The sequence below is a fragment of the Cryptotermes secundus genome, unplaced genomic scaffold (genome assembly GCF_002891405.2).
Source record: "Cryptotermes secundus unplaced genomic scaffold, Csec_1.0 scaffold1806, whole genome shotgun sequence".
Taxonomy (NCBI): domain Eukaryota; kingdom Metazoa; phylum Arthropoda; class Insecta; order Blattodea; family Kalotermitidae; genus Cryptotermes; species Cryptotermes secundus.
In genome coordinates, this window is record NW_019743678.1 from 182,992 (window position 1) to 209,077 (window position 26,086).

The 26,086-nt window shown below is 39.1% G+C and overlaps 1 protein-coding gene across 1 annotated transcript in view; it reads left to right on the forward strand.

Annotated features, from left to right (window-relative positions):
* Positions 1 to 26,086, forward strand: part of LOC111874290 (chromatin-remodeling complex ATPase chain Iswi) — a 36,927-nt gene extending 10,841 nt beyond the window's left edge. Inside the window, exons 8-21 of the mRNA XM_023869666.2 lie at positions 1,593 to 1,661; positions 4,649 to 4,758; positions 5,775 to 5,940; positions 6,548 to 6,688; positions 7,765 to 7,959; positions 9,616 to 9,748; positions 12,606 to 12,754; positions 13,030 to 13,142; positions 13,490 to 13,616; positions 14,860 to 14,973; positions 16,809 to 16,934; positions 17,120 to 17,371; positions 20,783 to 20,943; positions 24,614 to 26,086. Of these exons, the coding sequence (XP_023725434.1) occupies positions 1,593 to 1,661; positions 4,649 to 4,758; positions 5,775 to 5,940; positions 6,548 to 6,688; positions 7,765 to 7,959; positions 9,616 to 9,748; positions 12,606 to 12,754; positions 13,030 to 13,142; positions 13,490 to 13,616; positions 14,860 to 14,973; positions 16,809 to 16,934; positions 17,120 to 17,371; positions 20,783 to 20,943; positions 24,614 to 24,911 (2,154 nt within the window). The 3' untranslated portion in view covers positions 24,912 to 26,086. The remainder of the gene's footprint in view (positions 1 to 1,592; positions 1,662 to 4,648; positions 4,759 to 5,774; positions 5,941 to 6,547; positions 6,689 to 7,764; positions 7,960 to 9,615; positions 9,749 to 12,605; positions 12,755 to 13,029; positions 13,143 to 13,489; positions 13,617 to 14,859; positions 14,974 to 16,808; positions 16,935 to 17,119; positions 17,372 to 20,782; positions 20,944 to 24,613) is intronic.

A 26,086-nucleotide genomic window follows, 5' to 3' on the forward strand; every position in this document is an offset into this window, starting at 1 on the left:
TTGTCCCCTGCCCAGCCTCCAAGCTGGAAGACCACCCCTTGATGAGTCCGTGACTGCTTAGTCAGTATATACAGTGGAACCTCGCTTAATGAGCACCTCTCATAATGAGTAATTCGCATAATGAGAAAAACAAATTGTAAAAAAATGACTCACTTAACGAGCGACGTTTCGCATAACGAGTGATGAGAGGGGAAGTCCCGGATCGTGCACTTGCTACATCAGTCTGTGTTTAGCACTCGTTCCGCTAGCATCTTAGTGTCGCTTGTGATCACACATTTTTTCAAACTTGTGTTCAGACATATTATTTGTGATTTTTTTTTGTGCAAAGATTAATAACCCTTGCAAAAATGTCCCCGAAGAAAAAGCCGCAAAAAGACAGCCACAAGAGAATAAAAATAACCGTAGAAATGAAACGTAAAATCATTGAAAACCGAGAACAAGGTGTGAGCGTGGCTGATGTAGCACACACATACACGTACAATCAGTCTACATCAACGATTTGCACGATCCTCGAGAACAAGGACAAGATTAAGGAGATAGATGCTTCAAAGGGAGTGACAAGAATATCTACCCAACGGTTACGTATTCTCAACGATGTTGAAAGGTTGCTCCTCATATGGATTTTTTTTCTGCAAATCGAATTCGTATTCCAGGTTGGTTCATTCCGCATAGAAAAAAAAAGATGAAGATGATTCACGTTCCTTAAGAATGTATATATAAATTTCTTTGAATAAACGTTATACATAAAAGTTTTTGAGTATTTTTTTGGTATTATCATGTTTTACATTAATTTAAATGGGAAAAATTGTTTCGCTTAACGACTGTTTCGCATTAAGAGTAAGATTCTGGAACGAATTATGCTCGTTAAGCGAGGTTCCTCTGTATGCAGTTGCACTCCATATCTGAAGGCTGTCAGGGTAACAGAGGCCTTTCATCAAAAGTTTTCTAATTTTCTGTGAACAAAATGGTGATATTGAAAGAGGGTTTAATAGGTTAATTATTCCCATAAATATTTTCTATTCATGTTTCAGTTCTCAATGCCAGTAATGGGATTTATATTGTAAAGAATGTGACACAAGTCATGCTGGAGCCCCTTTGACTCACATATATGCTGATACGGTAGTGAAGCATGTGGGTGGTAGAAGTTAACTCCATTGCATATTTGAACACCTGCTTGTAAATGCTGTCCCTGTAACAGACTTCTTAGGGTTGTGAGATTCTGAGGCTCCCACATTTTCTAAACAGTCAGCTCACAGATGGCAGTGGGTTTGTCAGCCTTATGTGCCGGCCACGCTTTACCCCCAGGATGATTCGTAGTACTCATTTCTGTTAGAGGCTGAGTTGACCCCAGGGCCATGTGTGGCTGGAAGGATGAGGTCAATTGAAAAAGTCCAATAATCTCATTGGGAATCGAACCCGTGGCCTTCCAGCTTGTAGCATAATGCCTCAACCAACTATACTGCCGCATACCTCCAAATACCTGCTAACCATTCATAATGGTTGCTCTATATTTATATTACATCAGGTTTTTAAGGGCTCATTTTGTAATGTAGTGAGTTATGTTTCTTGTTAATGTAATTCTTTCTTAACAGGACTTCGATGCATGGTTCAACACCAATAATTTCCTTGGAGACGCAACTTTAGTGGAAAGACTTCATGCTGTAAGTAGCATTCTAAGGTGACATTAGTGTTCCAAAACTTGGTTAACACAAGTTGCAGTTATTGTTGAATTTTGTTAAAATTATTCCCTCTTCAGTTGATTCTTCATGTTTCAAGTAACCATCCACATGAATCACCTAGTATCACTGCTAAATATAGACTTCACATACAACACAACCACTGTACACCATAAGAAGACTCCACACACGATTCAAGAAACTGTGGGAACATCCTACATACTATTACGCTGTTTCGCCAATCAGCAGACAACACTCACTCCTAAGTCAATTGCTGTCAGCTCTCATATTTATACAGCACCCGCTGTCCAACACACTTTTCACCATCATGTGCACTAACCAATCACATTGCTTCCAACGCTTGCATTTATACAGCACTCGCTGTGTAGTCCTCATTCAGATCATTACACGCACTAGCCAATCAGTGCTCACAATCGCAACTGCAAGTTTCGCTCCTCCATCACGCATGGTATAAAAGGCGGAGCCCAAAGCTCGCAATCGTTAGTGACCACATCAGCCAGTCAGCCGTCACACTTTGTCCAGAGCAATCGGTCTTCGGAGTCATCGGCTCTTCACTGCATCAGGGACGGCTGCCTCGGCTCTCTGGCAGTCATGCCCAACTCACCGGGCAACTGGCGCGGCTGCCGCCACTCCAGCGACCACGCTCCGCAACCAGATGTCTTCCAGCAACCACGCTCTGCAACCAGGCAACTTCCGGCAACTGCCACACTGCGAGCAGACAACTAACTCAGCTGGCACGGACAGCCGCCTACTACGGAGGAGCGAAATCTGCCGGCACACTCGCGGTGGAACAAACAGTGAGGGCGAATCAGTGAGAATAGGCAGATAGCAGGCGCGTGTGGTGAACATTAATAACGACCCCACAAAACCATGAAGTTCTGGAAACATAGAGCATCATTTTAAAGGGCATAATTTAACCTATTTTTTATTGCTAGTGGGTTGGGACTAAGTCCCTTGTACTTCGGCCACTTCTGGCGTATTGTACCAGCCCCAGATGATAGGTGAGGGTGATTGTGGAGCAATTGGTGGAATGAAGATTGACAGGGGAAACCAAAGCACTCTGAGAAAACCTGCCCCACCGCCACTTTGTCCACCACAGATCCCACTTGACCAGACCTGGGATCAAACCCAGGCTGCCGCAATGGGAAGCCAGCGACTAACTGCTTGAGCTATGGCGTGACCTTAAACTATCTTAATGAAATTCTACAATAATTGGAACTACTTCTAATAAAATTTTGGCACAGTGAACTAGAAAAAACAGTATAGTGTAGCAGTTATATAAAAGTGTACCTAATTTATAGTCTGTTGTTTCCATCTATAGTGCAATAATAATGCTTAAACCATACAATGATCGTAATATGTATAAAATGTTATTACAATTAATGAAATATTAGAAAATATATGCATTATCACAATGCTACACGTTTCAGCCATATACTGCCATCATCAATCAACAATTTTATAAGGTGTCTAATTCACTGCATGTTAATCGAATATCATTCTTTTCAGTGTGTCGTTGGTGCTTTCTTCATATCGTTTTTAAAATGTGGCTGTTCCTGCATTTAATTGGTGTGTTGCTTTCTTGATTGTGCATATCAAGTGTCCCTTTGCGTCCTTTGTGTCAGATACGGTTGTAAAGAAGGGAATGATGAGCTAGGATGAGCTGGACTCATCAGAAGAAGCTACTCATAATCACTGGACATTCCAGTGAACAAAAGTAGCCCTATCTAATGGAACTGAGTAGGAGGCTTTTCCTTTGTTGTACGTAATGAAGAAAACAAATCTGCTGTATGAAATATTGTAATTGAATACAACTTAATTTGTTTGAATGTCAAAAATGATAGTAATATTTGCTGTTACCATACCTTACTTACTTACTTACTTACTCATGGAGCTGAGCCCTTCTGGAGGAGCTGCCAATTCTGCAGCTACTCAAGAATTTCCCAGCATTTTATGGAACCCGAAGGTTCATTATCGTGTTCACAAGAGCCCTCCACTGGTCCCTATCCTGAGCCAGATCTATCCAGTTCATACCATCCCATCTTATCTCTCTTAAGATCCATTCTGATATTGTCCACCCACCTATGCCTTGGTCTTCCCTGTGGTCTCTTTCCTTCTGGCTTTCCCACCAATATCCTATACGCATTCCTCGTCTCCCCCATTNTATTTGTAATTATTTTAATTAACTGGAACGTGGCTATCTTGGACAAAGTGAAGTTTTGTGTGTTGGTGATTTCTTTTTCTACTATAAATGCCTCTGATGATGGCTCCGTGGTGAGCCGAAACATGTAAGGCAGGTGCTGACGAGGTGGAAAACTTAAAAAAGTGTCACATTTGACGGAAGAAACTTGATTGTTAACCCTCAGTCTATATTCCTCCCTTAATGTCAGAGACCAAGAGACACTCATACAGAACCACATGCAAAATTATAGTTTTGTATATTCTAATTTTTATGTTTTTGGACAGCAGACGAGAAGATAAAAGGTTCTGGACTGAATGGTAGCAAGCATTACCCGAGTTCAGTCTCCTCTTAATTTCCTCCTGAATCAGGTTACGATACCATCATCATAAATATTTAGACTTGGCATGTCCTCCTGATGTTCTCAGAGCCTTTTGATTTTAACTATTGAATGGGCACTGGATAAAGGAGAAACATGATACATGCTTAAACTATTTAACAATTACATGAGCTGTTTTCAGAACAAAGCAGACAAATCAGCAGAGCTCTGTGTTTGCCAATTTTATGAAATATGTCTCTTTGATTTTGATTTAAATTGAATTTCCTATTATGAAATTTCTGTTATATTTGCTAGTACTTGTGTATCTCATGTTCTGACTAATTGAGAGTACGTAAAGGTGTAAGAAGTTTTATATTTTAGAAGTTATTATAGATTTGGGCTGAAATAAATAAAGATGCTGTTGATATGAATAGTAATGTGTTTGTGGTTCAGGTTTTACGGCCATTCTTGCTGCGTCGTTTAAAAGCTGAAGTTGAGAAAAGATTGAAACCAAAGAAAGAACTGAAAATTTATGTTGGACTCAGTAAAATGCAAAGAGAATGGTAAGTGAAATATATGATCTTTTCTGTTTTTGATCACACGTGTGCTTGCATTGAGGTTGTAAATATGAGTGATTGGATGCATTATTGAGGCATTTCAGTGAAAAGTGATAAATCCTTTGTGCTTCTTTATTTGTGGGTTATTTAAAAATGTTGTCAGCGCCTCAAAATATAGTACATCAGTTGGTTGGATGATTACTAAGTAATAAATTGGAAAGCATTTGGAAGAGGTGGTTGTGGCCTAATTTGAAGTACTGTCCCTTCATTTGTCCAGAAAGGATAAAAAAATCTCTGAAGAACTTCAGCCAGGGTAACCATTCACTAGACCTAGAACTGGATTTGGAACCTCCAAGATATGAAGCAGGGGTACTACTCCATGTGACCACAACATTTAATGATATATGCATTTGTTACTTGGGAAAGTGTGATAAGAGAAATGTAGTTAAAACTGTTTACAGTGAAACATGTATTAAACAAAAAATTTTCCTTGAACACAAATTTCTTTCAGGTCCTGAACCAAACAAGCTGGCACGGTGGACTACGACTCATATTTGATCTCATCTGTTTCAACTCCCCCCCCCCTCAATCCTGTCAGGATAATAGTTGGGATAGTACCTTGATTAGGCCATGACCACTTCCATCTAGTTCATCTGTCATCATACTGTTCATTGATGTATAGTCTAGCTGCTGATAGCATCATGAAATAACCCACAAAATAATATGGCTTCTGAGAATGTAGAGGGAATACCAATGTAATATTCTGTATTTAGCCAATTTGAACTGTGTATAGAAAAGAAAATCAGGATCACAACAACAAGTGGCTTGCCTTAATATTTATTGCATGTTAAAGTCATTTTGTAATTTGTGAAAGAACATCTCTGTCAGGTAAAGAGAAGAATTTTGCTATCCTAAATTTCCCCTGTTTCAGATTGTCACTGGGAAGTTTCTGTTTGCTTTGTCATATCTAAAAAAACTAAAGGTTTGACCTAGTAATGTTTATATTATGTTTTTATGTAAAGGTATACAAAGGTGCTGATGAAGGATATTGATATTGTGAATGGTGCTGGCAAGATAGAGAAAATGAGACTGCAGAACATCCTCATGCAGCTGCGGAAGTGCTCCAACCATCCATATCTGTTTGATGGGGCAGAGCCTGGCCCCCCGTACACAACAGATGAACATCTAGTGAGTAAATGTTTTTTAATTTGTAGTCAAAGTTTGTTAAAAATAATGCTGAACAGATTCTAGGCTGGTAGATTCTAAAGGTTTCTGACGACGGTGTGTAACACTCGAGTAACTGGGTTTTCAGACTTTGTCTATCGTCCAGTATCCTAAAAACTAGAAAACATGATGTTTCAGAAATTGTACCTGTATGACATGACAGATTCTTCATGGGTTTCTGTAAGGTTTTAGTCTCGAGTGTTCAGGTTTCAATGTTTCTTCTTGCTTGACTTCTTCTTTGACCCTGAAGATCTGGGTGACATGTTCCTCTGAAACGTAAGTTGGCTTTCAGCAGATTACGCAGGGTTATATCCCAGTTAGTATTTAGTGTAAGATCCTTGACCTTGCAAAACTTTCAATGAATGTGAGAATACTAAAACTGGATTTCAACATAGTGTGCAGATTGATCAAGCTTTTGGTTTTAGGATGTCATCTGAAGTTAAAGTTTGTTTTGTATTTGGATAAAAGGGAATAATTATCATTGTTAGATATCAGTGTATTTATTTTTTTAATTACTTTTTTTATCTCCAAATAGATGTTTTTTGTATATTGCTATTAATTTGTCTTCTAGGTTTACAACTGCGGTAAAATGGTTATACTGGATAAACTACTTCCAAGGTTACAAGAACAGGAGTCGAGAGTTCTCATATTTAGCCAGATGACCAGAATGCTAGATATTCTGGAGGATTACTGTCATTGGAGGGGATACAGTGTAAGTACAGCACTCTGATCCGGTGTAGTTGTAAATTTTTTTAGGCACCCACGCGCATTATGGTTGAGCTGAAAACCAACATTTCAGAGACTTTGTCTGTTTGTAATTAACTGGCTGACATATGTATGCACTCGCGCACATTAGCTGACACACCCAGTGTTACCGAGGCATAATGCACACATATAAAGTAAACTAAACTAATCAGAAAGAAAATGAATTCAAACCAAAAGGAAACCAAAGGTCCTTCACCATTATATGAAATTTGGTCAAAATTGGTGTGGGACTAAATTTGGCATGGTTGTAGAGGAAAATTTCTCAAAGTCTCCCTGAAGAAGGAGGCAGCACATTCTTCCAAAAATGTTGGTGACTGTCTGCTGTACTACATGGCTTCACATCCCAGTATGCCACAATTTTAATAGAAATCTTGTAAGGTAAAGTTGTCCCTGTGCTTGACTAATTAAGCACTGTGCCATGAAGGCATATGTTGTTGGTTGTATAGATCCACATTTTCTTGACCTCGGCACTAGCTCAAGGTGAGTGATCAGCTTCATGCCCCAGCCGATTTACCTAAGGGAAAGTCACCCGGTACCCATTGAGCAGGAGGTTAGGTGGACCTCCTGAGCCCGTCTGGATGGCATGGATAAGAGAAAATTGTTGACCCTACCGGGACTCTCATTACAACCCCTCGGTCATCCAGCCTATAGCCATCACTATACTGACTGCGCTATTGCAACTCCTAATAGAAATGCTGTAGTGGTGTAAAACTCATATTTAGTTACATTAAACTGAAATTACTCATTTATGCATAATTATTTAGGAAATTTTTCTTGCATTTTCTTATTATTTTTTTTTTATCTTGTTTGTTGTTAGTATCATAAATTATTTCTGGTCAGCAGTAGAGTTTACATATATGGGCCACTCTCATGGATTTGTTCATCTGTATTCCATTATTGCATGATCTTGTCACTTTGAGATTTTACTACCTTATAAGAACATGTGAGCTTTACTGCCTTCATGCACCATACCAAGGTATTAAGCATACTTTCAGAGCTGTTGATTATCATATTTTTCTTCAGTATTGTCGTCTGGATGGACAGACACCCCACGAGGACCGGCAGAGGCAGATCAATGAATTTAATGCACCAGGCAGCGAGAAATTCATTTTTATGTTGTCGACAAGAGCTGGTGGTCTTGGTATTAACCTCGCCACAGCAGATGTTGTTATTATATATGACTCTGATTGGAATCCCCAGATGGATCTGCAGGCCATGGTAAGTAATGCCTCCTTCACGAGCGTCTTGATACCGACAGTCATAGGAATTTAATTACTAGCAGTGGGCACGTTTGAACATAGAACCCTCTGAGAACTTAACTCATGTACTAACCAGTAGATTAATGGGGTTTGTGTTTTGTAATTAACATACAAATTATGTAAGTTTTGAGGTTTTCACGGCGATGACAATGAAGNATGTTTTGTAATTAACATACAAATTAGGTTGTAACAGTCCTTGGAGGCCCATAAGGTTGTGAGATGTCAAGGCTCCCATATTTCCTAGATAGTCTGCTCACAGATGGAGGTGAAATTGTTAGCCTTATATGCTTGTCACGATAATTCCTGGTACTCATTTCTGTTCGGGGCTGAGTTGACCCCAGGGTCATAGTGCTTCTGGAATTATTAGGTTAGTTGAAAAATCCAATGACCTCATTGGGAAATGAACCCATGACCTTCCATAAAAGGATTTATGTAAATAGTATGTCATTGAAATTGTTAGTTTTCATCTTCTTCTAGCATCATTTCTATTTTGTATGAATTGGTGTTTGAAAAGCTTTCACCTTTTGTGCTTTTTATAGGTGCTTTCCTCTTTCCTGATAGCCTCCAGTACATATCTAAACCATCTTGCCCACAGGGTTGTGAGACATCGAGGCTCCCACATTTTCTAGATGGTTGGCTCAGTTGGTTGTGAGGTTGTCAGCCTTACGGTCCAGCCTCCCTTTACAACCAAGAAGATTCCTGATATTCATTTCTGTTAGAGACTTAGTCATCCCCAGGGCCACAATGTGGCTGGAAGGATTAGGTTAATTGAAAAATATGATGATCTCATTGGGAATTGAACCTGTGACCTCTGGCTTGTATTGTAGTGCCTCAACCAACTATGTTACCATATGCCCTTAACCATCTTGTAATGCCTTAAATGATCGTTTTTCCTCCCTAGCAGTACTTGTGTTAATGGCAGCAGGGAGGGAAAAAGTTGGCAGACCCAATTAGGGGCCTTGTTCTGTTGTCTTGCCACATTCAAACTATGGCAATGGAGCTAATGCCCAGATGTCATGCATATATCAGACAGTAGACACTCCAGTGTCCACTGGAATTCCTATTTAATGTTTGCAGTTCAAAGTTTTCCCTCATTTTGCATTCAGTTTCAGTGCTCGCAATTCAATAAACTCATTGTTGAATTGAATTGTCGTGTTTACCGATTTCCTAGCAACAGTCCTTGCATGGCTCGCCTGTTGTGTGACGTCATGTTTACCGCCTGCCTAGCAAGACCTCACCGCGGTGTAGGGAGGCAGAGTGTTGACTTGCCTGTTACATCACCGCGGGCAGGAGGTGGGCGGAGAGTTGACTAGCGCTGTTACGTCCGCTGGCGGGGGAAGGGGTGTCCTGCATAGCGCAAATACGTCACAATATATTTAAATTTCTTCTCAATTTAGTATTAAGATCCACTGGTACCCAAAGAAACCTTAAATAGGAGTTTGTTATAACTGGATTGGTTAGTTATAAAATAGATTGTAACTCCTATTTAGGATTGTACGTGTCCTTTTCCGGCTGGTGAATTCATTTGTGATGTAATGAAACAATTACCGTTGCAAAATTCTGATGGTCTGTGTACTGCTCTCTACCTTAAAATGTCTTGATGTTTCTGTAACAGGATCGAGCTCATCGTATTGGGCAGCTGAAGCAGGTGAAAGTATTCCGTCTGATCACAGAGAATACTGTCGAAGAGAAGATAGTGGAGAGAGCAGAAGTGAAGCTGAGACTGGACAAGCTTGTGATCCAACAAGGTACTGTATTTTTTTAATTCTTTTGGATACATGTCAGGTAGGGAAGGGAAGGTCATGTACGTTTGATTTATTCATTGCAACTAATGATTATTACCACGTTTCATTATATATTTCAGATTCCTCCCCCCCCAAACTTTGGGTGAATGATTTATGTGAGTGTTTACATAAAAGGCTTGTCATGGGTGATGTCAGCCTGGTGTATGCCAGCATATGGGTGGGAGAGGTTATGGCAATAACATCCAGTACCAAGTTTCTGCTGTTGTAGCAGTTTAAGTTTAGTTTACATCCTGTCAGTTTTTGTATGGCCACAAGATATATATATATACAGGGTGTTTCACGACTTTGGGGCGTAACTGCAGGAGGTGATTTCCTAGGGCTTTGTGATCAAAGAAGTTCACATAAACATGTGTCCGATTTTGGACGGTTACGGAGTTATGACCGTTTTAAACTCAGAATAGAAGGTAACGATTACTGACAATAAACGGAACAAAATAATAAACCAGCATAATACATGATACGTTTAAAGTATGAATGTAAAGTTAACTTCATGAAATTACCTTTAATTTGAATTTATTGGTGCTTAAAGCTGATTTTCGAAAATGCCACCGCCGGCCACAACACAGGCTGCCTCTCGGTTGTGAACCGCCCAGGTAAATACCAACCCACCATGCCTTAGGTACTTCTCAAATGTCGAGATAATGAGAACGCTCTGTCTGTAGCCGGCTAAAAATAACGACCTGTCAGATGATAGACACGGTTCACACAGGGCATGTACAGGAATGAAAAGACGGTCATAACTCCGTAAGTGTCCAAAATCGGACACGTGTTTATATGAACTTCTTTGATCACAAAAACCTAGGAAATCACCTCCTGCACTTATGCCATAAAGTCATGAAACACCCTGTATATTTTTTTATATTTCATCATTAAATATAAAAGCATTTATTTTCATTCGACAATCAGAGTGATCTCTGCAACACGTTAAATTTGAACCAGCTCCACAGCCAAAACTTTTATCAGCTGACTGTCTCAGCTAGTTGCGATAAACGTACATAAGAACTGATTTGAAGCCACCTGATTACGGAGTTGTTTTTGCTTTCTTCCAGAAGTATTCCTTTTAATATAATTTTCTCCTCCATGAGATATAATAAATAATTTATTATATAGATTGTAAAACCCTCATGAGATATCATAAGGTACTTGTTTCAACCATACATATTTTGCCTACCATTCAGTATGAAAAATAAATTCTCTCAGGTTTCTATGAAAAAATCATGTTCACCTGTAAGGACTACCAGTTAAATGTCTAAAGATTACACAGCTAAAAAATATACCTGCAGAATGTGCTTGTAACTAGAGTAGGTTATGTGTATCAGTAGTCAAATGTCAGAAGATTACACAGCTAAAAAATATACCTGAAGAATGTAGCTTGTAACTAGAGGAAGGTTATGTGTGTCAGTACTATGTGGCATATTTGTCAGTCACTTTTTATTTTAAGTAACTGATGTTTATTGAAATGTTACTATGCTACATGTTTCATTCGTTTTGACCATCATCAGACAAGGTTAATTTTAGTTCGTTCATTACCAGTGAGCATAGAGTAGTAACAATGGCCAGCAAACGAGTACATGCAGAGTGGGGGAGCACAGATAGTGGCGCAGCTTGCCCTCACTGTGGCCACTAAACAATGTCGCAATTCAGATTTTATGGAGGAGTTCCATTTGGCTGATTCTGGGACATTTCAGCTCATGTTTGGGACTGAGGATTTTATAAGGTCAGGCAAATAAGTTTCGAGTTGAATTTTTAATTTCATGCTGGGCAATCTGGTAATATTTTTCAAATTTATGTTTATAAACCAGTGTAAATGTTTTGCTTCCTCCTCTGTTGAAGTTTGAATGTCACAGTCTCTTTGATGTATCTATAAGAGTTAAAATAATGTGAGCAAGTTAGCTCAGGTGATAATGCTTCTGACCTGTATTCAAGAGATGCCTGGTTCAGATCTCGGCTGAGGACACTTAACTATCCTGATTGAGGTTTTTTCTTCCCTTAGTCCCTCTAGCCAGATGTTAGGATAGTACCTTGAAACAGACTGTGAACACACTTGTCATGTCCTTTCCAATTCATCATTCAGTAATCATTCTACCATTCAGTGCTGTGTGGTCAGAACTTAAAGTACCATTAAATGAATCACAAATAGAGGATGAATTGTGTGAAAGCAGGTTCGATATTACAGCGCGGTCGCATTTTGTGCAAGGATGCATTCCTGCAGGCCTCACATAATTCAAGACAAGTTTTCTCAGGCAAATAACAAATACATGATTCTTGCCAAATTTGGGGGGATGCACATTATATCAAACTCTGTGCATAAAATGCAGGTTTAATTTTTTATATCACACTATTTCAAATTCACATAAAGTGTGACCGCGCCATATTTTTGTTTTGAGGTTTGGTGGTTTTTACAGTAATGACAAAGTTTATTGTCTTCTAGAATGTGACGCTGTACAGTCTGATGAAAAGATGTCAGTGTATAGAGGAACATATGACCTCTGTCTTCAGGAGAAAGTTCTCCCATTGCCAGATTCCTACAATTTAGCCTAACGGTGGAGACAAAGTGTTCTGATTCATTGTTATCTTTTTACCCTGTTACATGACATGTCATTGGAGACAGCAGTGATCTTCAGCTCTTTTTCCGCTCATATATGCCATTTATGATATAATAGAACTCTGTGTCAACTGTTTTTGCTGTGTGACTTCACAGTTTGCTCAGCATGATGGGAATTTCATCTTTGATCATTACTGATAGTCAGAATCATCATTCTTGTGGTAAAGGAAAGTAATCAGATTAATCTTTGTTCAGGTCGTCTTGTGGACAACAAACAAAACCAACTAAACAAGGATGAGATGCTTAACATGATCCGCTATGGGGCAAACCAGGTCTTTGCTTCTAAGGATTCAGCCATAACCGATGAAGATATCGACACAATTCTCATGAAAGGAGAAGCAAAGGTGAATATGCCATTATTATAAATTTGTCATTGGTATAATATGGTATTTATCTGTGGAAACACAACATCTAATGTTACCCAGTTTAATGTTTTCTCTTATTTAGTGCTCAGTTTCAATGATTCAAGGTCAGTAACCACAGTGTTAGATTTTCTGCATGTTTGAGACTCTCTTCAGTTTGGTGTTCAGGTCTACTGTTCCCCAAAGAAGCCCTGAATGGAGGTTTAAATTTACATGCGATTCCTGATTTCATGAGGCCATTTTGTTTTTCTTTACAGACAGAGGAAATGAGACAAAAGTTGGCGGGTATGGGAGAATCTACACTTAGGAATTTTACACTGGATGCACCAGGCACAGACTCTGTCTACCAGTTTGAAGGGGAAGATTATCGGTAAGATATTTGTTGTTTGCAAGAACAGGCAGTGGAATGATAGCAGTATTTGTGTGTGACTCGGTGTGACACAATGTGATGTGATGGGGGGGAAGGAAGCTGGGAGAATCCAAAGTAACTAAGAACTGAAGATGTTATATAAAACACCTGATCTGGTAACTCACGAACTCCATGGAGCTAAGTCCTTGAGAATCAGAGAATAACAAAAAAAGCACTACATCAAAGTTATGAAGTGGGTTACATTTATAATTTTAGGTGTCATGTGGTATTTCAGTCTTAGAATATTTCTCATAGCATATTTAACTGCAGATTTTGATCTGGTCTGTATGTTGTATAATTTCATTCAGAGAGAAACAGAAAATTCTTGGCATTGGGAACTGGATTGAGCCCCCGAAACGAGAGCGAAAAGCCAACTACGCAGTGGATGCTTACTTCCGTGAGGCTCTCCGTGTTTCAGAACCAAAGGCACCAAAGGTAACTTTGAAAACTGCTGTCTTATTCACAAAATACAATATCCTATACATAGATTTAGCTGGTCATGGTAGCCGAGCGGTCTAAGGCATGTACTGTCTTCACTCGCTTGGAAACCGGGATCGTGGGTTCGAATCCCGCTCCGGGCATGGATGTGTGTGTGCGTTTTTCTGTGTTTGTGTACAGGTAGAGGCCATGCGACGAGCTGATCACCGGCCCAAGGAGTCCTACCGAATGTGTAAGATCTAGAAAAACCGAAGTGAACGGAGAAGTTCATGGAGGTAGGCCTAGGCCCACTGGGGCTGTAGTGCCAAGGAAAAAAAAAATACATAGAATTAGTGCTTGAGGTTCCAATCAGTATGAATGGTACTCAGGTCATCACACTTAAGTGACCAAACAGCTTGTTCACCAAATATAGGTGCATATGCTTAGGAGCATGAAAAACAATTAACAGCCAGAGGGCTCATGAAATATAAACCAGAATCTTGTCATATAGTATGTTTATTGTCTTCATGTTCCTTTTTCCTTTGGTTATTCAAAATAGACGTGTGAGAAGAGATTGAGATAATTTTTAAAATGTTAGTACTTATCTACCAAACTGCATGGTGTCACTTCCCAGAAGACATTCGTCTACATAGTCACTACTGTAGAACCACATATCTTACATTATTGTTGTCGTCATTATTGTAGTTGTAGTATTATTAATACTCGTTAGTGTCACGTATTCGGGGTTTCATGACTAATAATAATGGGTTCTGAATTCAATGAGTGGATTCATTGGCACTTCTTTACAATTACAATCAATTATGACAGCTCACTGTCTATGAGTATTACTGTCTACGACTCGCTCCTTTCCTTGTTGGACCACGAGTGTCTACTGTGACGAATGAAAAACAACAAATCTCTGCTCATGCATTGAACTCCTGCTGAATGCCATATGAAGAATCTGTCATGGCTGAAATCTACTGGACTGAATTGACTTTTGGTGGACTGGATACAGATCACCATCTCAAACGGTTAACTGTCCTCCTGTTGTCATGGGAATGTCTTTGTTAATATTTGTTACCTGGCAAATGAACTTCCACTTCTGTTGCTATTCCATCTTTCAAGCAATGTTTACTGAGCGTTGTCTAGTCATGGATTATTCAATCACATTATATTATATCCATTATTAATGTATATTTCGATATATTTAAGACAACAGTGTTGATTTATTTAATAAAGAGATGTAATTTTTGTTTTCTAGGCTCCACGACCACCTAAGCAACCAATTGTTCAAGATTTTCAGTTTTTCCCACCCCGGCTGTTTGAGCTGTTGGATCAGGAAATTTACTACTTCCGGAAAACAGTCGGTTATAAGGTTTGTATATATCTCTTTCAGTGAAATAAGCAGTTCAGTAATGAGTTTGCTATTGAAGTGGAACTTACCAGCAAATCAGAGTTTAGAATCTTAATGTGCTTCATTCAGTGTTAGCTTAAATTTTGGAAGGTATTTTCATTTGGGTATTAGAATCTTCTCAGGCTTCCAATCATGTCAACCCAGAACACATGTTTGGTTCCATATTCACATGGATAATAGCCTGAGAACATTTTATCACTTATGGTCATACAGATAGTCATCCTATAAGACTGTTGATTCATTACTTACAGGATCCGATGTTTTCTATTGTCTGTAGAATCCATCTTGTTTGAGGCAATTCAGTGAGAGACTCTTTCTTGGCATAATTACCTTAACGATATTGTTGCATTGCACAACAAAACTGTAACGTGTGCAGGGCTGGTCACTATAAGGTAGATTCATTTTGGTGTGAGATTAATACATGTGTACAAAACTGTGTTGAAACTCTTCAATGAAAGGGTTCATTTATGAGACAATGTACGTGTGAGGAGGTGAGGGTAATTTAACCTTTCAGTGTCAAGCCTGGCCATAGAACCACCTGCTATAAAAGCCAAGTGTGCTGGGGCGTAAATGTAGCTGTACAGAAACCCCCACAGTACTTCTCTCAAACGACAGACATTTCATGTGAAAACCGTTCTTTCCTCTAAACATTGGTATGTCACACTTTATGTCGTCTGTTACCAGAAATGCTAGACTGATTGATAAAGAGTAAACTACTGTCTTCAGCTGTTGTGGTTTTAATGCAGATGTACTGTGTACAGAGGGTTAAAATTTTTACTACAGACATATTTATTTATTTATTATGGTTTATTTGATTGTAGGCCTACTCATTAACTGTGACAATATAGTGTTGAACGGTCGGATTATTAGTGTAAATAATGAATTAGAGAGGATGCGGAAGGAAGCAGTCATGGTCTAATATGAGATATTGGCATGACAGTGTAATAGAGGGACTACAGAAAACATGAGTTGGTCTCCTGGCTGGGGTGTAGACCAGCTACCTCCAGAATACAAATCAGTAGTGCCACTGCTTGAACAAATGTGCTCATGTTAGAGAAATTGATCCTGCAGATTGACTAGCTTGAACTGACTCAGGTTAAGGTTCCACTGGCAGGGTTTTGTGAATACATTGATGAGCCTCATGTTCCATAAAACGATTTTCTAGCTGAGTAGAATAATTATTAACTTGAAAAAACCTGTACCATGAATTGATGGTATAAATACTGTGGCTGTCAGTGGCTGTTTTTAATAATTATCTATTAATAAGTTAGTTGATTAATAGAAACATATTTTCATGAGACGTTAAAAGTAATCCATTATTATTAATCTTTTACTAAAATATTTTAAAGTTTTTGGCACTGCAAATTTTTAATGAAAACAAATGAAGATGGTATCTGAGAATGTAGTATGATATCTGCAGTGTGGTTAGCTTTGCAGCACTGGGTTTGTATCTCTGTGATGTTACAGAGAAGAAGGTTTTAAGTCACTAAATGTCACTTCCAAGGAGAAAAAGAAGCAACTTCAGAGATTTATGCAGTAATGTACTTAACTCGGTATTACACTCACTGACTGGAACGTATTGTGCTTTCACTGTCGTAGCATGTTTCTCACTTGATCCTTTTAAGATTACATTTTATCAGATATCTTATTTAATGCCCCTTTCCATAACACCACAAGATGTGCGGTAGTAAGTTTGTATGTGCCATAAACAAACATTTAAGCTGTCACGGCATACAGAATCACAAAGAACATATTTGTAAGATATCTGAATGAACTGAATGCAACACATTTTGCAGGTTCCTAAGAATCCAGAACTGGGGTCTGATGCTTCGAGAATTCAAAAAGAAGAACAGCGCAAAATAGATGATGCCCAGCCACTCACAGAAGATGAAGTTGTGGAGAAAGAAAAGTTGCTCACACAGGTAGAAGAGGTTTCAGTTAATGAATTAATTTCAGTTGCTTATAAATCAGTGTGACTCTTCATCAAGATTTAGAGCAACTATGATCAGAATAAAAATTGATAGTCATGTTTGCTTTATGCCAGAAAAGGGCATATAACATAACTTAATATGTTTTCCTTCCCCCCCCCCCATATTTATTTTACTAGGGTTTCACAAACTGGACGAAGCGTGACTTCAATCAGTTCATTAAGGCCAACGAGAAGTACGGAAGAGATGACATTGATAACATTGCCAAGGATGTGGAAGGAAAGACTCCAGATGAGGTGATGCAATACAGCTCTGTATTCTGGGAACGGTGCCATGAACTACAAGATATTGACCGTATCATGGCACAGATTGACAGGGGAGAGGCCAAAATTCAGCGACGAGCCAGTATTAAGAAGGCACTGGATGCCAAGGTAAGGACACAGTTTTTGCTGTTTGCTGTCAGGGTTTGTTTTTTAAGGTTCGAAAAGTGTAAATATGTTATGTTCTTTTCCCCCCCGTCTTGTCACGGTAAGTAACTAATATACTTGGGCCTGCAGTTGAACACAATCCAGAATCATAAATAATGTTGTAAACTTGTTTTCACATCTTGGTCTTGTAATTTTGTATCCTGTTGTGAAATCTGAATTTATTAAAGTAGTTTTCTAGAAAAGTTTGAAATAGCAACTTGGTGTGACAGTAAAAGCAGATGAAGCATTTGAACTTCACAGGCGGCAGTGAGATCCCAAAAATACCGCATTTCACTACTGAGTACAGGTACCTGTTGTTATATTTACGTTTGGAAATGTTTCACTTTAATGTCATCAACTAAGTCAGATCAGTTTCAATTGATTGTGCTTGTTTTTAGTGTGAATTGCTTGTTGACAAATTGAGATAGGAAGAAGAAGAGTGAGTTCATTAATGCATGAGTTTTTGGATGAAGAATGTGACAGAAGGTAAAATTATGTTTGGTTTGTGCAGTTTGACCCTGTGTAACTTTTTTGGGAACACAACTATCAAATAAATCTAGGAATGCTTGTATTAATGTCTTCTGGGATGTGGCACCATGTAATCTGGTGGATTCTTATCAACATTTCAGAGGAATGTGCCCTGAAGGTTGAGGCAAGAAGTTCCGTAGAAACGCTGATAACCAGGGCCCGGATTTTGATGACCTGAAAATATTTAAAAAATGACCTAAAATATGACCCAAATATGTAATATGCAGGGCCCGGATTTTGATGACCTGAAAATATTTAAAAAATGACCCAAAAAATCCAGAAAAATGACCTAAAGGAGAATGAGAAAGAACACTTTGCTTCTGTATTATTCACATTTCAGAAAACATATGAAGAAAAATTCCCTAAAATGGCCAAAAATGACAAGAAGTACCCTTAAAAGTCCAAAAATTTACCCAAAAAATACTCCCAAAATGAAAAAATGACCTTAAACCTAAAAATATAAAAAAATGACAAAGAATTACCTATAAAATTTACATTTCTGTAACCAGGAGCTCATATCCGAGATTTATATATTTAAGAGCATCGAATAGGATACAAGGAAAAAAAGATGACATGTCATCAAAATCCGGGCCCTGCTGATAACTTTTTGCAATGCTACATGCCATCAAATTCCAGAAGACAGTGATCATCCTACGCAAACTCATATACAGTGCTTATGTCACCTGTTTACTGAAATTTATAGCCCAGGTGGTTAGGTGCTGGCTTCTCACCAGAGAGTCTTGGGTTCAGGCCTGGGTGAATTTATGTGAGATTCATGGTGAACACAGTGACATAAGAACAGGTTTCTTCCTGACTTACTTAAGTTTTCCTCATGTAATCACCATCACCTGAGGTGTGTGATGGCTCTGACCAGCCAGCGCATTATTGTGTCTTTGGTTATGAAGTTCTGGGCTTCATCTCTCACCCATCTGGTTACAGTGTAAGGATTCTGAGAACTGTATATTGTAGTGTATAAATCCATTGCTAGGCAAAGACCTCAAAACAAACAAGAAGACAACAGCCATTGCTATGCGATGGACAGTTATATTAGACCCATTTCTGGATAACAGCTCGGTAAACACTGCCACAGCATTGGTTATGCATGCAATGGAAAAAATATGGTGTTGCGTACATGGTCAGTGACAAAGAATTCTAAAGAAGAGAAATGGGGCAACTGGTTCAGTTGTTGGTTGCTGGTAGTTAGTTGAGAATTGGCAGTCAACTTCCAGAGTTGTCAGTCCAGTAGAGTTCTGCACGGGAGGCTGCGAAAATAGGACTTGAGTGGGGGAATTTGAAGAATCTCCACCAATAGAAGCTGCTGCTAGGTAATGGCTGTTTGAAGACACTGCAGGAAGACTTGGTATGTAGTGATTAGTGAATTTTGGAGTTCAGCGATAGCATTGTAATTACTTCTAGTTCCAAGTGGGGTTGTATAAGTGGTTGATAAATCCAGTATCCAATCCAGACCCCGTCTATAGTCACCCTTACACATGACAATATGATTGTAGCTGTTAAGGATGGTACATTGTCTTGATAAAAAGGAAAGATTTTAACCATAAAAAGTTGGATTACTGCTTGAAAATGTGAAATTACACTTTTACCATAAAGAATTCATGTGATTCGTATTGTGACATGTATACCCATTGCTAGGCAGTGACTTGGTAAACACATGCCTGCAGTAAACACACCTCAACAATAGGGAGGCTATTTTCTATGTGATCAACACCACAACCATTGCAATGCAGTGGTGCAGTAAACACACCTAAAACAATATGAGACAATAGAAGACAGTGTTTTTCATGGGGTCCATGCCAAGTTATAAAGAAGAATTGATTTGAGCAGCATAGAGTGAAGAGTCAAGTTTTGGGACAGCAGCCTGCTAGGATATAAGCTTGGAATTGAATTGGGTCAAATCTTCACAATCGGCAGCTGCAGAATTACGATAAGAAGGGAATTAGGCTGTGAAAGGGAGACTTCATGTGTGATTTTAAGAGACAGTGAGACGGTTATAAATCCATTTCCTGGATACGAGTAGTGAAGACTGAGAATCTTATAGTGTGTATACTGGTAAACTGTAAAGTGTGTAGATCAGTGGTAGCGCTGTATTGTCTCTAGTTCCGAGTACTGTGTATAAGGTGTTAATAAATCCAGTCATCCAATCCAGAACTTGTCTTATAAGTCACGCACAAACCCCTAAATCATGAAAATGTATGTAGAATATGTGAAGGTAATGTCAGAAGTGTTAATTTCAAGGGACAGATACAGGTTTCTCTTTTAGTAATATAGAAAGCAGTCACATAATCCACTACCAACTTGCATGGATTGTCATAGTTTCAGTGTTCTTGTCACACTTCCTGAGGAACCTAAACATGTGAGGAAGAAAAATATGTATTTAAAATATATTAATATATGGAGCACAAATATTGACGTAGATAAAGGCAACAGTACAGTATTATTACAGCAGCTGAGTTTCAGCTTTTGTTTAAGAAGTACAGGACGAGAAATTTCGGGGGGGGGGGATAATAAATGAAAAGGTTAGAGAGTAATTGTAGATAGATACATTGAAAGGCAGGTAAATGGAGCGGAACCCGTTTAAGCTTTTCCCTTATTTAATGATCAGTTTGAATTTTTCTAAGGCAGTAATCTCAGTTTTAAATTACCTCCAATTTAAGGTGTTCCTCAGTTCAATGTTCATTGGCTCAAAAAGAAACTTAAATGGATAGTTTTGATGTAAATGACAGAATAAGGGTACTTTTTCTAGTCAGGATTTTTGTTATGAAATTTATGCATTATTACAGAGAGCCCTGTGAGAAGGGACTTTCTCCTGCACTTGTTTTTGGCTTGCAGATGGCCAGATATCGTGCCCCGTTCCACCAGCTCCGGATAGCATACGGCACTAACAAAGGCAAGAACTATACAGAAGAGGAGGATAGGTTTCTTGTATGTATGTTACACAAGCTTGGATTTGACAAAGAAAATGTTTATGAAGAGCTCCGGGCAGCAGTGAGGTAAGGCTTGATGAAAGTGCTGCTGCAAGTGAAATTCAAAAAACAAAAGTAATTTACTCTTATTCTTTTTTTATTTCTTTTATTGCTAGTGGGGTGGGACTAAGCCCCTTGTACTGCGGCCACTTCTGGCCTATTGTACCAGTCCCACATGATAGTTGAGAGTGATTGTGGATCAGTTGGTGGAATGAAGATTGGCAGGGGAAACCGAAGTACTCAGAGAAAACCTGCCTCAGCGCCATGTTGTCCACCACAAATCCCACTTGACCAGACCTGGGATCGAACCCAGGCCGCCGTGATGGGAAGCTACCGACTAACCGCTTGAACTAAGGCGCAGCCCTATTCTTTTATTAAATTTACAACAAACAAGTATTTTTAATGTAATCACACCTGGTTCCCCACACACTCTTTTCAGTTTCTTTTGAAGCCAAGAAAACATTTCCTCTGACACGTGTTTAAAGTCAGAATCCATGTAAAATTTTATAGTTGTCCAGAAAAGGTGCATACTTTACAGTGTATGAGGGACAAGTGCATATGTAAATATTTGAACCATTTCTATTAAAATCTAATCGTGATGCATTGATCATCATTTGTGCATTCAAAAAGCAGAATCAGCCAGTTTGCACAGTGGTTGTAGCCAACACAATAAACATACCAGCAACTGAAGTCATGTTTAAATGTGTCCAAGTACAGAATATGCTTCATTAAATTCTGACCACTCTCTGACCTGTACTCCAATTTTTATAAGTTGATTGCTTTTGCTTTTTGGATCGACCTTGTATTTTATAGATTTTGATAGATAAAAGTAGGTGTCTACATGCTTGAGCCATAGAGGTAAGAACAACTATACAGAGTTCATGTGTGTGGTGTATAGCATAAGGTTACTTCTTGTTAATGACCATCTACCCTTATTGCAACAAATTCTTCTGAATTTAATAGCAGACAAATTTTGGTTTGTCAGCTACTTTCATACCTTTTAGATATTAGATTGTAAACCACTTCTGCTTGTATGATTTGTATTCTGTCCTGCTCCCCTCTGAAATTGGTGCTCATCTTTATGTAATGCAAGTTCAAGAAGTATTGTGACATGTTGCGCAACGGAGGACCCCTACCTCCCCAGCGGTACGTGGCGCTAACGTAGCGCTCTCGTTACTACTTGTCGCGCTACGCAGGACACCACTCCCCCCCCCGGCGGCGGCGGTGACGTGCCGAGCGGAGCCGAAGTGAGCCGAATCCCAGCGCACTGGTCGCTATGCAACGCNTATTGGTGCTCATCTTTATGTAATGCAAGTTCAAGAAGTATGTTGTTCATTTACATCTAATCCTCACCCATTATATTTGAATTTTTCTGTAAATTAAAATTTAATAAGGAATGATTAGCAATAAATATGCAGCTTACTAATGAAAACAGAATACNCAGATAAACAGTGGTTGAGATAGACGACCCTAGCAACAGTGATGCCTACCACGTGGTTGTTTTCTCGTTGCCCTGCTGAGGGTTTATAAGGGAGCTACACAGCCGCCGACGACAGTTCTCAGTTTGCAAGTTACGAGTTACAGACGCGTGTGCGAGAATCAGTTAAATAAACCAGTTAACAATCTCTACGGCGTCTTCAGTAACGAAACACGTTACAGTATGTTGTTCATTTACATCTAATCCTCACCCATTATATTTGAATTTTTCTGTAAATTAAAATTTAATAAGGAATGATTAGCAATAAATATGCAGCTTACTAATGAAAACAGAATACTCTTTGAAGTTGCACTAAATAAAACATGAACATTGGTAGGGTAAGGACACAGGGTAGAACACAAATCTTACAAGTGGCACTTGTAATGGCTGTTGAGTTGAAATGCATTTGATATTAAATTCAGAAGAATTTGTTGTGATAAGTGTAGATAAGCCGGGATCGTGGGTTCGAATCCCACTCAGGGCATGGATGTTTGTGTGCGTTTTTCTGTGTTTGTGTACAGGTAGAGGCCTTGCGACGAGCTGATCGCACACCCAAGGAGTCCTACCCTACGTCTAAGATCTAGAAAAACGGAAGTGAAACGGACAAGTTCATGGAAGTAGGCCTAGGCCCATTAGGGTTTTAGTGCCAAGGGGGGGGAAAAAGTGTAGATAGTCGTTTATAAGAAGTATTGGTAGAGTGGGAAGTAGTTTGTGTTTTCTTCTGCTTCACACATTTATGGTGTGATTGCAGTTTCAGGCTCTGTGACCAACAGGAAAGTTGAATCTGCTTTTGCATAGTATCTGATTTGAAATCTAGTAGTTCTTTTATTTGTTTGTAGATGTCAGTAGCCTATGACTGTTTTCAAAGTTCACATTTCAGGCAGAGAAATAATAATCCCAATAGGCTGAAAAGGAAGCTTTCAATGAGATATACTACTTCAGCTTTCTGAAAACCTGTGCACTAGATGGATTGCTTATCAGTCGCTTTAAAGCCCATTCTAGGGCCCATCATACTTTTTGTCATAGTGACCTTTGGTAACGTTCATATTTGTGATCAGGTTATCAGGAATTCTCAGCCACATTAGTAACTTTTTTTAACCTTTGGAAGGGTTGTTTAAATAAAATAATGTCACGTGTTTGGAATCCAGAAGGGTTACTTCCATGGAAACGCAATAACAGACCGTTGCATAGGAAGCAACAATAGCAGTATTGTAAATCTAACAGTGAGTCGCAACAGAAGGTTCACTGCATAGCAACGGCCGCAGATATATAAGAAGGTAATGCATTCACCGAGACAGTTTTGGGATAGTCGCAGTTGAAGACAGTCGAGATCCAGCCACGGTCAGAGACAGTTGGAAGATAGCCGCTGCAGAATGCAGTTGAAGTGATACTATTTGTATTTGAGTGTGCAAGAATAAGTGTGTTCGCTAAACCCGAGACCCACGTGAAGTGTCGGATTTAGCTAACACATTTATTCTTGCACACTCAAATACAAATAATATCACTTCAGCTGCATTCTGCGGCGGCTATCTTCCAACAATATTGTACTTTTCGTCAAATTTCTGTAAGTATAATTATTTTTAGAAAGCAGTTTTGCCTTTCTTGAAAAGAATATGTCAGTTATTCTTTACTGACTTCCTTTAACATTGTGTAACCCAGCCTTTTCATACAGCATCATAAAATGGACCCATTAAAGAGATCTTTACACATTCACTGTCATGCCCTTGTTCTGGGATTTACCTCCTGGACCAGTCGTATTTCAACAAAAACTGGATATTGAGGTTGCAACATTTGAAACAGAAAAGGAAGAGAACAAGCAAACAGCAGTCAACAGGCACATTTCATCTGTTTAGCTTTAACAGGCTACATTTGAAGATGGTCTTCATTTGAGTAATTTCTGTAGAAGAAGATGACATTTACATAAAAAGTGGCAATAGTCCTTTGTTTAATGTAATCAGCACTGGCATGCAGTCCCGTTGGCCGCTGGAATTGGCAGTGAATGTGTTAATGTGGGCCACAAATAAAGGATAATTTAACATTGTGGTGTTTCAGAAAAGAAAGGTTTTGTGTCCCTAGTTTTTAAATGATCCATCTCGCACTATGTACTTCCGCAAGTGACTGCCTGGTGCAGGCAGACAATGCTCCCTAGATCTGGATATGTTAACAGGCCTTATTGTTACATTTGTCTTGACATGTATTGAATATATCTGTATTTTACAGGAATGCTCCTCAGTTTCGTTTTGATTGGTTTATTAAGTCACGGACAGCAATGGAGTTACAACGTCGATGCAATACGCTTATCACACTCATAGAGCGAGAAAACCAAGAACTAGAAGAGAAGGAAAGGGCTGAGAAAAAGAAGCGTGGCCCCAGAGGAAGCAGTGGGGCGGGAGGAATACCTAACATGGGTTCGGGGACCGGAGGTGGCAGTAAAGGTTCACAGAAACGCAAGAATGAAAACATTCCAACACCCGATATCAAGGCTGCTCGGAAAAAGAAAAAGACAAGTGAGAAATGAAGTTACAAAAGCGGCTGGGCCACTGGACTGTATAGTATGTAGCTGTAGGTACATGACAGGAACTGTAGCATGTAAGAGTGCATCAAGTGACATGTTCGGTCGGACAGTATGCATCGCCTGCTGAATCGTCCACTTCATACAGTTTCCCATATTTATATTGAGACTTAATGTATAATTTCTTCTCACCGTTTTAGACCTTAAGTGAATTTAAAACAGATCTGGGTCACGTTGAAACACAGAATGAAGTCTCTTTGTCAAGACTGTAGTAATCTCTACTTAATGAAGGGATAAATAATTAAACCAGTTGTAAAACGTGTGTTACACTAGTTTTGGGACATGGCGCATTGTCCAGTATTCTGAACCGTAGAACTTAATGTTTCAGGGAGCTGGTTCTGCTTGATCATCAGATGAGCGGCCTCTAGATTTGGGTCCATTAGCAAGAGCTAATGCCAACCTCTGGACCTCAGTGGTGCTTACTGTTACTGCCTCGTATCTTTAGCTGTGGTAAAGGGGTTGTACCATCTCTCGCGGAGCGGGGGGTAGCAGTCTTGTCAGCCTAAGTCAGCGTGGGTACTACCAGTTTGGAATGTAGCGTCTTGGAGTGTGGTCAGGTGTATAGTACTACTCCTGGTCTCCGTAGGCAATGTTTTCCGCTCGGGGAGTAGGTCTGAACGGCCGCACAGCAAGGGTATAGCTTCGTGTGCACCACAACAGTGTTTGCCTTTCTGGGCGGCTAAAGTTGTCAGGCAGTAACAGTACTCAGTTGAGTTAGAAAGATCTAATCCCAGATATTAGACCAGTGATAATAGAATACTGGACAGTGGATGAAATCCAGAAAAATGTAAATACTGAGCAAATGAGTATTTAAAGCTTCTGTGTTTAAAACGTGACATTCAGAACACAATCTGAACAAAACATTTTCATGTCATGTCCAAAGTGACTAGTTATGTGGATATTTCAGAAATGCATGGATCTTAGTTATAAATGAGATTTCAAAATTTTATCTTGTATTTTTTTTATATGTGTAAGATTTTCAACAGGAACTGACAAATTTTTGTTTTACGGATTTATATAAATATATTTATGATTGGTACAGTGTACTTAGCAGGTACCATGAACAGAATTATGCTCATATGTTCTCTCTTTTTCTGTTATAAAATGTCCAACAAAATATA